Below are 12,439 nucleotides of genomic sequence, written 5' to 3' on the forward strand. Positions count from 1 at the left end.
TCTCTCCTTTGAGTTGAGTTCATTTCCCCTGCTGGTTGACTCTTAAACCAGCACAACGTGCTTTTTATGGGGGTTAATGATTAGTCGGGGAATGTTTGCGTGTGTTGCAAATTACACAGAAGTGACAGTTAATGGAACGTCATGTGGAACGCTGAGAGAGCTCTGTAACAAGTCAAGGCCCAGTCCAGTTTAGGGATTCTGCAGCCGCCTTGGTAACGAGTCAGTGCAGCCCAATCCATTTTAGGGGCTCTGTGGCCGCCTTAAGTAACAAATTGTAACACTTCTCAATTAATATGGGTACCTCCAGCTAATAAAGACACGTATAGTCCTGAGCCAGGCGTGCACATCAGTCAGAGTTGCCCCACGTGAATCAGGTGCCCGGTTAAAGTAATGCCTGCTTCTTAACGCTGCCTTGGTGTTAAGGAGTTTTCATTCCCGAGTTTGGGTGACAGGTGGACTTTTCCAGACGCGACTCCTTAGATAAACACCACGTGTTAGCGCCAGAGAGTGGACTTGGGGCTGGCAGGGGTTAAATCCAGGAGGAGGGGCTTTTCTTTGGGGTGGGGGTTGACTGTGAAGCTCAGGAGCCGTCCCCAGCCCAGCCCAGCCTGCCAGCTTCCCTCCGTCCCTGCTTACGAGATGGTAAAGTGATTTTGTGTAGACAGATGGACTTGTGTCTGGCCAGACCCGGACCCCTGGCCGTGTCCTGGTGGTCTCAGGCTTGGGGAGCATCCCTGTGCTGAGAGGGTGCCCATAACTCTGTGAGGAGGGGTCTCCCTGTAACGGGGGCTCCTCTTTATCAGGGGATCCCCCCAGTGCGGGGGTGTGTGTGTGTGTGTGTCACTTCCTAATGGGGATGCCCGCATCGCTGAAATTCGGGAATAAAACTCCTTAACACCAGTGTAGTATTAAGAAGCAGGCATTACTTTATTACGAAGCCAGACTATGGCCCGGGATGCTTATGGGGATATGCATACCTGGCTCATATTTATTAACCCGGGAATACGGATTCAGCAGCAAAGTCTTACATACGAAGTTGTTCGGCCTGGTTATGTAAATTGGGCAATATGTTTTTGAACACTTTGTTACTAAGGTAGAACCACTAAACTGGATTGGGCCGCATCGACTTGTTCCCGAGCTCTCAACGTTCCACTAACTGTTACTTCTGCCTAATTTTCCACACCTGCACTGAGGGGGGTCCCCTCTTAGTGGGGGTCCTCTCTAATGGAGCCTGCCTGCAATGGGGGCCCCCATCATGAGGGTCCCTTCATAATGGGGACTGCTTGTAAGGGGCGGGGGGGGGGCTTATTGGCTGTCTTCCCTAATGGGGGGTCCCCTTAATGGACTAACTGCAGTGAGCATCTCCTTAATTGGGGCTCTATACAATGAGAGCTCCTCTTAATGAGGCTCCCCCCCAGCGTGGGCTCCCCGTGCGGCTCCTCCTCCACACCGGGGGGCTTACTGAAACGGGGACTCGGCCCTACAGGGGCTCCCCGCTGCGGGTGTGTGGGGGGGATGTGCCTGTCCAGGGGGTCCCCGCTCCGAGCGCACGGGCTGACTGCACGTGTGGCTGCGCCGCGCCCTCCCGTCCCGTCCCGTCCCGTCCCGTCCCCTTCCCTCCTCCGGCCGGCCCACACGCACACCCAGCCCTCCTCCTCCTCCTCCCACTTCCTCCGCACAGCGCGGGCTGCCGGCCGAGCGCTCCCCTCCGTGCCCGCCGAGCCCCCCCCCGGCCCCGCAGCGATGCTCCGGGAGAGGCACCGCGCCGCAGCCGCAGGTGAGCGAGGGGCCGGAGGGATGCGCGTCCCGCAGGGGCCTGGACAGAGCGGAGGGATGTGGGGGGGCAGGGGGGGCGGGGGGACCCCCAGCCAGCTCCCCGCTTGCTTTGGCGCTTCCCTCGGCGGGTGAAGCCCTGGGACAGGGTGGGGAGGGCTCCCTCGCTTCCCCGCACGCCGCCTTCGGGATCGTCTGGTTCTCCTTGAGCCGTGCAGGGAAAAGCGGGTTGCAGGCTCCGGATCCCGGGATTTTACCCATTTATGGACACTTTGGATCATGCGGCTAATGCGCAGCGTGAGTGCGCTTAGCTTCCTGCGAGAGGCTTATTTTGGGGGTCACCGGAGCGTTGCTCACACGAAAGGGGTGGCCGTGGGTGTGCGAAGGGGACAGAAGGACGTACACGGCCACCTCTGCCCCCCCCGCCGCATCCGTACCTCGTGTCCTGGCAGGGGTCTGCGAGCACCGGGGCCCCCCAGCCTTGACCGTGGCCAACCTGGGACGTGACATCGATGGTTCGGAACGGGATCGATGCGTTTTGGAGGTGTTTTAATCCCCTAAATAGTAAGGAATTGAGCCCTTCTGGCGGCTACTCAATGCTCCGTGAAGTTTGTTTTTTTTTTTTTATATGAAAGTGAATATTCCTGGAGATTTTGAACTTAATTCTCAGACAAGCCATGGCTTGGTGCACGCATTCCATGAGGATACTGCCTTAAAAACCAGCTGGCTTGGTCCAAGGGAAGGCTCTGACTCGGCATTTGCCCAACTGGGAGAAGCTCAGGAGCTGCAAACTTTGTGGAAGAGGGGCAAGGTATGGAATGAGGCAGCCGGGACCGCTGAGGCCTCTTGTTTGTTCCCCCGAATGATCAAAGCGGGGGGTGGGAGCGTTGCCGGTGATCTCATCCAAACCCGCAGGAGAGATGGGAAAGGTGGAGAGACGGGAGAAGTAACCTCCTCGGCTGGGTCCCAAAAGTCCCCGCGATTGTGAAACCGGGATTGCCGCCGGCCGGGAATGCGCCCCGTTACCGGTGGAGAATCCGCTGGTCGAGGGGGGACCCCGGGGAACTGCACCCCCGCCAGCGACCCTCCGCCGCGGCACCTCGGGGGTGGCTCCGTGGGGCTGGGGATGCTTCGTGCCAGCGGGTTTAGGAGCTTTTGGGGGTCTGTTGCTCGAGTCCTGCGGGCTGGCTGAGAGCTGGCGGCTTTTTCTTGGCATCACGTGGCGATGGAGGAGGCGGGAGACTGCGGTGAGAGGCTCCCACTTAGGACATCGCATCCTGGGCAGGAAATTCCGGGGAGCCGTGTGCTGCGCCTGACTGCCCCGCTGATAACAGACACGGACGCATTGTTGGGAGCTGTCGGAGAAGAAAAGAGATGTCTACAGTGTTCCCAGCAGCCTTGGCAGGCCAAGGAGCCTCGGGGAGGGGGAACAGAAGCCCTCCTGTGCCCGTTGGACACCCGAAACGTGGCAGATAAAAGTTTTCTGAGGCCCGTGGGAGCTTATCAGGGAGGTTTTGCTGCTCGGGCAGCACGTGTTTTTCTGCATTTGGTTTTACTTTTACTCCCTCCTGACCAAACCCGAGAAGAGGAAGGGGGGAAAAAAAAATCAAAAAGCATTTTAAAAAAAGATGAATAACGGGTTGTGTTTAATCCACGTCCTGCTTTTCCCAGCTGTGGGGTTTCAGAACTGCTGACTGCATTTGTTGGGTTCACTCGGGCATCCCCCCAGCCCTGATTCCCACTTATCCCTCTCCTCCTCCACCTCCACCGGCTGAAAGGGGATAGTCCCAGAGGGAAAAAGCTGGTGGTGACAGCAAAACTGGAGCTGTTTTCTTGAGATGGTGCAGATGTAGGGATGGCACCCCCTCAGCGAAGCCCCGGTGGATTTCATGGAAAGAGTGAGCCCAGGAGTGTCGTCACCCTAATGAGGTTAATGAGCTTAACCCCGTGAGACATCAGAGATTCCAAGTGCCTGGCTCGGGCCGCGGGGCATCCCTCCAGCAAGGCTGGAAGTCGGATCTGGGTGAAACAGGGCAGTTGCATCATGCCCGGTGGCATCAGCTGGGTGAAGGCAGGGCTGGTGTCACAACGTCCCCACGCACAGGGGGTGGGGGTTGTAGATCCCTTGGGTTTGGGGGAAAGGGGAAAAAGCAGTGGGGAAACGTCAGGAGTCACAAGATCCTGGGTTTCTGTTCTGGCTTGTCCAACCTCGGCGTTGTCACAGCTGGGAAGGAATCCCGTGCCTGCATCTCTCTCCCACGCAGCATCTCCTAGGGAGATGGCTTTAAACAACAGCCTCCTGAGAGATCCTTCTTGGAAGGAAAATAACCCAGTTTGGGATTTTCCCTGAGCTTTTTTCAATTTGAAGGGAGCTGTTTTCCCTGGATCTAAGTGCTGGCAAATTTAATTGGTACTGGGTGTCTTAGAAATGACCCTGAGGATTTATCATGAGGATAAAGCTGTTGGAAACGATGTGGGGGAGCTGCTTCCGAGGGTGCAAGTGAGAAAGGAAGCACTGACCCTCTGATGGGGGTTTTCAGAGGATTCCAGGGAAGCAGCATCCTCACTGGAAAGTAAGAAATTGTTGAAGTTTGGATAAGAAACCCAACAGAAGAGATAAGCAGAGAGTGTAGCTTCAGTTGTGCTTTTTTGGGGTGAGCTGGGGTTGGGGAGAGGCAGATCATCCCCTGCTCCCTTCCAGGCAGAGCTGCTTCACCACCGCCACCGGGTCCCTTATCTCCCCCCACAAGTCTTCTCATTATCTGCTCCATTTCCCCTGCTGTAGATGTGGCTTTTGTCTTATCTCCATGTGCTTTTCCTCCATTTCCTCGTTGGCTCCTCTACTAACTCTCGTCACAAAAGGAAAAAAATAACATGGAGGAGATCCTGCTGCAGCGAGTCCATCCCTGGGCTTGGGGATGTTGGGCCGTGCTGGGAAATACGGGGGGATGTTTGCCCATGTTGGGAGGGTGCTGTGCCGGTGATGCTCAGGTGGGTCTTGGGGCTTGCTTGGGTGATTTACAGGATGTTCAGGTGATGCTGGGGGGTACTGGGTGAAGGTCCTGTGATGCCCTTAGTCCTGTGATGCTCATGTGTCTCAGTGGGATGCTTAGGAGATGCTGGGCAGTGCTGGGGAGGTGCTGGGTGATGCCAGGTGATACTGGGAGAATACTTGGAATGCTCCAGGATGCAGGACTATGGTGGGATAGCCTGCCAGCTCCACCTGCTGGCATTCACCACCTGTCACTGTGGACCAGACCCACCACACAGCAGCCCCAAGTCAGAAGACATCCTAAGGGAGAGGATGAACTGCTGCCTCAGAGGGAGAAACCTCAAATTACTTTAAAAGGTGAAACTGGGGGTGGGAATTTTGGGCACTCTGTGTTTGTGTCTGCTGGCTCTTCACCTGAGCTGACCCAGCTTTGCTCCCCACTGCCTGCAACAGATACTCATTGAGGCTTTGGAACCAAAGCAGTCAGAGCTTTCCAGGGCTTTTCCAAGGAGACAGATGGAGAAATGCCCAGCCAGCCTCCCAGGATTCCCCCCACTGGCTGTGGGCTCCCACCCTGGCTTACACAGGGCTGCCTGACCAGATCCCACACTTCCACCCTGATGATCAAATGCTGCATCTCAGTTGGGGTTGGGTGGGTTTTTTTAGGATCTCTGCCAGGTATCGGGAGGATGGGAGAAGGGAAGCAATACCTGTTTCCCTTGGCAGAGGCTGGCTGTGAGACAAGCAGGGTTTTCCACACCTCTCCTCCTCTGCTTTAGCTTTCCAGTGTGATCCTGAGTATCACAAATGGGGTGCATATGAAAACCAGCATTCTTTCTCCAGCCAGCACGAAGGCAAGGTGACTTTTGGAGGGCTCCTGAAGGACTCTGTCATCCTGTGCCACCACAGGGTGCTGGCTGTGGGGACTTGATTTGCTCATGGTTTATTCTCTCTCTTGTTCAGGAAGGCCAGCTCACCTCTCCTGTCGGGACACCTGCAGCAAGGTATAAATGGCCTCAAAACACGTCTTGGACTCTGTGGACCCCGTGATTTTCAACAAGCGACCTCGGCTGGAGACAGAGGCCACCACCAGCTTTCCGTCCAGCAAAATCCAAGGCAAATCCAGCCCTGTGCCCAACCCTGGTTCCGAAAACCATTTCAACTACAAGGGCTCCTACTTCGCCTGCCCACTGCAGAGCTCCAAGGGTCCTGAGCAGCCCCTGGCCCGCTGGAGCCCAGCACCCACCTACCTACACTATGGCCCTGGTGCCATGAGCCAGCCAGCGCCTGCCGAGGGGTCTCTGGTGGACTTCCTGCTGTACCCATCGGAGAGCCTGGGCGCCCAGAAGGGCAAGGACAGCCTGATGCAGGAGCAGCTGATGGCTAGGAAAAAGTTGGACAGCCCAAGATGCCCCTTACCAGTGAAGAAGCCGGTGGCGGTGAACAAGGCGGCCCCACTCGCAGTCCCTAAGCCGGTGTATGGAGCCCCTGCCCGCTTCCTGGCCCCCAGGATGGCTCTGCCGCTGGGAACACGAGTGGAGAGCCTGCAGCAGACACCAAGGGAGGCAAACTGGGCTCTGCCCCCTGCCACCCACCCTCTCCACCTTGGCGAGCCCCACAGGAGGGGTCCCTGCTCTGAGCCCAGCATCCCACCGCTGCCTTCCAGCCTGGTGCTGCCCGCCAAGGAGCAGTTGGGCTCCCCCGGTGCCTTATCCCACTACTATGTCACCTTTGATAAATACAGGCCCCCCCCAAGCACCCCGGTCTTGGAAGCAACCTGTCCCACTGCCCACAGCCAGAATAAGGTGCCAGAGGTCCCCAGCCTCATCCCAGACTCCTGTCCCAAGCTCCAGCTGCCTGATACTGGCCTGACAAACCCGGAGAGGCCAGAAATCTGCTACCCACCCCCCCACTACCCACTGTCTCCCCACAGAGCTTCTCCCTTCTATCACTCTCCGGCTCCCCGGGCGGGGGAGGCCAGTGCCCTGCCCAGCTCCAGCTTTGTGGAAAGCAGGAAGCCCTTTCCTGGCACTTACCTCAGACCCCAAGCCCCAGGGAGCTACTTTCCCAGCCCCTTGGACCCCTACGTGCTGAGGGCAGCGGGTGCTGGTCCCTCCAAGCCAGTGGTGGTGCTGAGGGATGCTGAGCTGCCAAGGGATGTCCAGCTGCCCAGGTACCCTGGTTTTACCTTCAACTCTGGCGATGAATCCGTGTTCCACACCTCCTTTGCCACCCCGGAGCCGGGATGTGAGCAGCACGAGGCGGAAAGTCCACGGTGGCGAGCGGCACCAAGGCACAGCAGCGCTTTCCAACCTGTCTGCACCCCTGAGAAGCTGTCCAGGGGCTCCAGTGGGCTCACGGAGACATTTCCCAAAAGAGAAGGGAGCTGGGAGAAACCCAGGCAAGGGGAGCAGGAGCCCCCATACCTGGAGAGGAGGAACACCAGCCCAGCCCCACAGGACACCCCGTGTGGGGGACCAGTGTGTCCTGTCATCACAGGGAAAGGAAATGACTGCAAGGTCAAGGATCCAAACAAGGAGCTTGCCCCCCCTTCTTCATCCATAACCCCCCCAAAGGGGGTGGAAGACCCGAGGGACACCAAAGTTTTTTCTTCCTCTCCACCGATGCCAGTGATCCACAATGTCTTCAGCCTGGCACCTTACCAGGAGTACCTGGAGAGGGCCAAGGGCTCAGCCCATGTCCTCTTCTGCAGGGACCATCTGTGGGGGGACCCCCCACCTCAAAACAGGAGCCCCAGCCAGGAGCCTGCTTCCCTCAGAGATACCTTGGTGGTGTCCAGCCTGAGATCGGACAGCGGTGTGGTGCAGAGCCAAGGGGAAAGATGTCACAGGAGGGCCCCCAAAAAGCCAAAGCCTGTGTCCCAAGAGCTGGGGTCTCAGGAGGGCAGCCTCGATGAAGTGGGCGCTGGGGAGCTGCTCAGTGAGGGTATGGTGCTGGACCTCAGCTTGAAGAAGAGACCGGTGGAAGCCATGGAGACCCAGGGGCTCACTGGCTGTGTGGAGGGGACGCTGGACCAGGAGGATGTGGAGGAGGAGGAGAAAGAGGCTACCGGGGGCAAGGTGGGAATGGGAGAGGGGGCCCAGCCCCAGCTGCTTGAGGTGGGCTCTGGGGACAGGAGCAACTTCCAGAGCTCAGCCACCTTCATGTTCAAAAAATACAAGCTCCTGCAGTCCCTCACGCCCAGCACAGAGCCCCCCCAGCAGGATGGCAGCTCCCAGGCCCCCCAGCCCAGCCCACCCAGCAGCACCCCCACACCAAACCCACCAGCCTCCTCACCATCCAGCAGCTCCCCAGTCCCACCACCTGGCCCCCAGCCCAGCACCATCTCAGGCCCAAACCCTCCCCAGCCTCCACTTCCCGAAGCCCCCCTCACCCCAGGGGAGGAGGGGATCTCACTGGCCAGGAAGTTTGTCAGTCCCCCACCAGACACCCCCTCTGGGCAGTACTTTGCCACCCTGCACACCTGGCTCTGTGACACGATTTCTGGGTCAGTGTCACAGTCATCCCCAGAGCTCCTGCAGCAGTGGCTGAAGAAGGCAGAGCTGGCAGAAGAGCTGGGAGAGATGCCCAAGTCCCTGCCCAAGTCCAAGAACAACTCCAAGGCTCCCACTCCTCAGAAGCCCATGAAAGGCAAGGAGATCTGGCTGGCTTTCAAGGACGTGGCCAGGCTCCTTGCCAACCTGCTCTCCCAGCTGGAGACCTTCATGTTCGCTTGCCCTTTCCCCCACGTCGTCCGGGCAGGAGCCATCTTCATCCCCATCCACGTGGTGAAGGAGAAACTCTTCCCAAAGCTCCCTGGGACCTCCGTTGACCTAGTGCTGCAGAAGCACAAGGTGGAGCTGCGTCCCACCACGCTCTCAGAGGAGAGGCACCTGAGGGACCTGGAGTTGAAGAGCTGCACCTCCCGCATGCTGAAGCTCCTGGCGCTCAAGCAGCTCCCTGAAATCTATCCAGACCTGCTCAACCTCCACTGGCACAACGCCATCCGGCAGCAGCTCGGTAGGTAGCCCGGCATCTCCTGTGAATCCCAGGGATGCTCCAGCTGCACCTGCCTTTCAGATGCTGCTGTTTTTTTGGGAGCATCTGTCACTCACCCCGGTGCCTCAGCATCCCTGTCCTACCGTGTATTCTGCCCACCTTTTCCCTGTAGGTTGTGGAGGGAAAAAGCTTGAGCTGGGAGGGGGAAAAGTCATCCTGGGGATATCGAGGAGGTGTCAAGTCACCTCCAGGCCACCTCTGCCCAGCCATGGGCAGTGTGCCAGACCTGCCACCTATGGTTGTCCCATCAAACTGGTGGCCTCTTTGCTCTACCCAGCTACCCTTCTGCTGCTGCTCAAGGCCTTTACCAACAACTTTATTTCTTGCAGGTTTGAGGTCGCAAGCTAGCCAGCGTCCTTCCAAGTAGGTAATTCTTCTTCCATGTGGCTTTATAGGAATTTATGGGATTTATATGTCATTTTGTGGAGGTGGAGGTATATTTTTGTGGATTTGAGCTGGCTGAAGAGGCTCCACTCCCTGGGTCAGGTTGGAGCGGGGAATGTTTGGGATGTGAAGGTGAAGATCCCACCCTCCCTAACCACTCCTTCCTCTCCCAGGTAATCCTGGCTCAGACGCTGAAAGCTGATGGCAAAGGAACAGCCATGGATACATCAGAGAAAAAGGAGGCACTAAGGAATGTGCCAAGGACAACAGCTAAATGAGAACGGGAACAGGAAGGTCCCTCATCTCCAGAGCTGTGGATATTGAGATCACCAGCAGCCCTACGGGGAGGTGCTCAGTTCCCACCAGCATCAGGGGACCCTCCAAGGACAGTTCTCAGGGTGGAGAACAGCTTAGTGATGCAGGACCACACGCAGGGATGCTGGCGTGGTGTCTGGCCCTGCAGGGATGGGCTCGAGCCCCTCGTGGCAGCTGGAGCTACTTTTCTTTGAACACGTCATCTCTTAGTGCATTTCCCACCTCCATCCATGACTGACTTGGTGAGCTGGGAGGAATTGGCTGGAGTTCCAGTGGATCTGGAGCAAGAGGAGCATGGAAACGGTCATAGCACCATCCCCAGCCTTGGAAAAAGGCTGGCTACTGCAAAGATAACATCCTACCTACCTCCTCTCTCCTCTAAATCCCTTCTCCTGCTTTATCCATGCCATTCCCAAGAAATGTACCTTCCTTCTGGTTTTTCATCTTTAAAGTACTACAGAGACCTTACACAACATCAGCACAAGGGAATCGTGACTTCTGTAGTCCCGGGGCTAATTTTTTTTGTTTTAAATGAAGACATTTTACAAATGTTCTGGATTTACCTTTATAAGGAGCTGCTGCCTTCAGGTCGTGTGTTTTGGGTGTTTTTTTTCTTTAAATACAGTAATTTATACTTGTCTTTTTATTTCAACTAAAAGGCTGCAAGAAAGATTTAAAGACTCCTAAAGAAAAGCCAAACTACTTTACGTCCCAGATGCTCTTCTAGTGGAGAACACAACACGGGAGATGCACATTTAGTGATCACCTGAATGGAGATGTGGTGATCATAGGAGCCATGCTGCCAGGACTTGGAAGCAGGGATTCTTTCCATCCCAGGCCTTGGAAGCAGGGATCTTTTCCATCCCAGAGGGTTGATGGGCATACCAGAACATACAAACATCCCCTCGTCCAGGAGGGTGCACAGCAGAGGCCTTGCCAACTCATCACTCAGGTGTTTCTCCAGCTCTACTGCAGGGCATGGAGGAACAAAACAAGGATTCTTAGGATTTCTTTATTTCACTACAGGGAATATTTATTTTGAACTAAGAAAAAAAACCTACCCAAACTGTACTTAGCCAAAAGACGTGTTTGCTGTTGGGGGATTTCTGTGGTTTTCCATTGGGATGGACTTGCTGTGGATGGGACAGGGAAGGGGGGATGCTGCTGTTCTCCTCACTCTCCCTCACCACGCCATGGCTGTGCACAGTGATTGGGAAAGCATCATTTGTTAATAACGTCATTTTTATACCTTTTTATTGCAGGGAAGAAAGTTCCTTCCCCTTATTTAATTTTTTTGTAAGAATGTCAATTCTAAGAGGTTCTTAACCTGATTAAAAGAGTTTGGCTCGTTTCCAGACACGCCGTGATTCCGTCTCTGCTTCCCAGTGTGGGCACAAGAGGACCTTTCTGGGGATGGAGGGTCCCCAAATCCCCAACCTGACGCACTTGCCTGCTTCTCCCTGCATGAAGCCACAAGTGATGTGCCCAGTCCCCCTGTGCCATCATCAGGGGGCTGGATTCAGTGTCCAGTGTGCCATCACAGATCACCCAGGGGAGCGGGACATCCAGAACCAGGGTGACAGCCTGGGGAGAGGATGCTGGTGGAAGTGTCTGAGCACCAGAAACTGGGCAGGAAAGCATGGGGTGCTCAGGGATGCACCCTGGGCTGATCCAGTGGGGACCCCCAAGACACCTTACCCCTTGTGAGCCTCCTTCAGGCATGGAATCTACCTGATCCCAAAAGCCAGGTGCCCCAACCACGTTTTTCAGCCCACATTACTGGAGCTCAGCAGGGGAACACCACTGCCACAACCCACTCCCCCCAGACAGGGTGTTTTGGGGTGCATCATCAGGGTTTCGGGATGATCCTGCCTAAAGGAGCAGGCACACACCCTCCTTCCTCTGCCAAGGACTTAATGAGGAGCAGAAGGAAGCTGAGACCTCTCCAGCTTCACCTGGGGGATTGCAAATGAGTTTGTGTGTTAATTGGGAGCAGCTGGAATGGAGGCACATCCCCCTGGGAAATCAGATAAAAGCCAGGGCTTGGGTGCTGTCAGGTGTGTGTGGGTTGGTGAGTTTGGTTGTCCTTGGGGAGACTGATTGCAGCAAGGTGGATGTTTAGGGCAGAGAATGAGATAATGTCTGAGTCCAGGGCTGGTTACAACCCTGCTCTGCCCTGGGAGCCTCCTGGGAGATGCCAAGGCTTGGCACAGGCTTTCCTGAGCTAGGAAGCTGGTGGAGAGAAGGAAGATATTTTAATAAGGTGCCCTGGCTCTGGTATGTGGGTTGCTCTGGGAATGGAGCAGTCACTGGGATGGGCTGTCGGGAGGAGCTGGAGGGACCCAGCCTAAATCTGCTGTACCTCTCCACATGGCTGCTCTCAAGATAAGCCAAGGGGTTGGACCACCAAACCCTCTGGGCACTGCTGCCCTGCAGAAGAATCCAGGCACAGCAAGTCCAGGACAGCATCAGTGGGACCCATTCCAGCAGGACCTCCAGAGCCCACCCATGGCAGCCCAGGCTCTGTGCCTCTCCCCAGTTCCACAAACCCTGCTCCAGAGCATCACTCCGAAGCTGGGCACCACCAGTGTGCCATCTCCATCCTACCTGCCAAGTTCTGCTGGAGCTGGATGTGTAGCCAGCTCCCAGCTCAGCTCCCAGCTCAGCTCCCAGACCCTGGCTCAGCCCACAGGAGTGACCCTTGATGCCCTGTCCATGTCCAGTGGCTCCATCACCTCCCAGCTCCCCTCTATAGCCCCAGATCTCCCTGCAGCCACTGGGGAGGCCTTCGGTCAAGCCAATGATGATGATGGGCAAACCTGCCTCCACAGGGATGAAAACCCTGTGTCCTGCCCCTTCAGGCTCCCGTCTCCCACACAGCCCATGCACGTGCTGCTTTTGCAATTCCAGTTGCTG

At 56.4% G+C, this 12,439-nt stretch overlaps 1 protein-coding gene across 5 annotated transcripts; it reads left to right on the forward strand.

Annotated features, from left to right (window-relative positions):
- Positions 1-1,689: 1,689 nt before the first annotated feature.
- CUNH15orf39 (chromosome unknown C15orf39 homolog) lies at positions 1,690-10,863 on the forward strand. 5 transcript variants are annotated; one of them, XM_017817046.1, is made up of 6 exons: positions 1,695-1,777; positions 2,226-2,584; positions 3,059-5,122; positions 5,729-8,785; positions 9,154-9,191; positions 9,382-10,863. In XM_017817046.1, the coding sequence occupies exons 4-5, from the start codon at positions 5,776-5,778 to the stop codon at positions 9,189-9,191; spliced, it is 3,048 nt and encodes a 1,015-aa protein (XP_017672535.1). In that variant the 5' UTR covers positions 1,695-1,777; positions 2,226-2,584; positions 3,059-5,122; positions 5,729-5,775; the 3' UTR covers positions 9,382-10,863. The 5 variants fall into 5 exon arrangements, with proteins under 5 accessions (XP_017672538.1, XP_017672535.1, XP_017672537.1 ...); XM_017817048.1 differs by having other exon boundaries at positions 2,226-2,337; positions 2,444-5,122; XM_017817047.1 differs by having other exon boundaries at positions 2,226-5,122; positions 9,154-9,187.
- The last annotated feature ends 1,576 nt before the right edge of the window (positions 10,864-12,439 follow it).

This window comes from Lepidothrix coronata, unplaced genomic scaffold (genome assembly GCF_001604755.1).
Source record: "Lepidothrix coronata isolate B3197 unplaced genomic scaffold, Lepidothrix_coronata-1.0 Scaffold58, whole genome shotgun sequence".
Taxonomy (NCBI): Eukaryota; Metazoa; Chordata; class Aves; order Passeriformes; family Pipridae; genus Lepidothrix; species Lepidothrix coronata.

Excerpts from the sequence above, each read along its gene's own strand:
- CUNH15orf39 (XM_017817049.1), top strand. The coding sequence starts at position 5,776 with ATGGCCTCAAAACACGTCTTGGACTCTGTGGACCCCGTGATTTTCAAC. Across the intron at positions 8,786-9,153 it reads CGCCATCCGGCAGCAGCTCG|GTTTGAGGTCGCAAGCTAGC; the intron begins GTAGGTAGCCCG and ends TATTTCTTGCAG.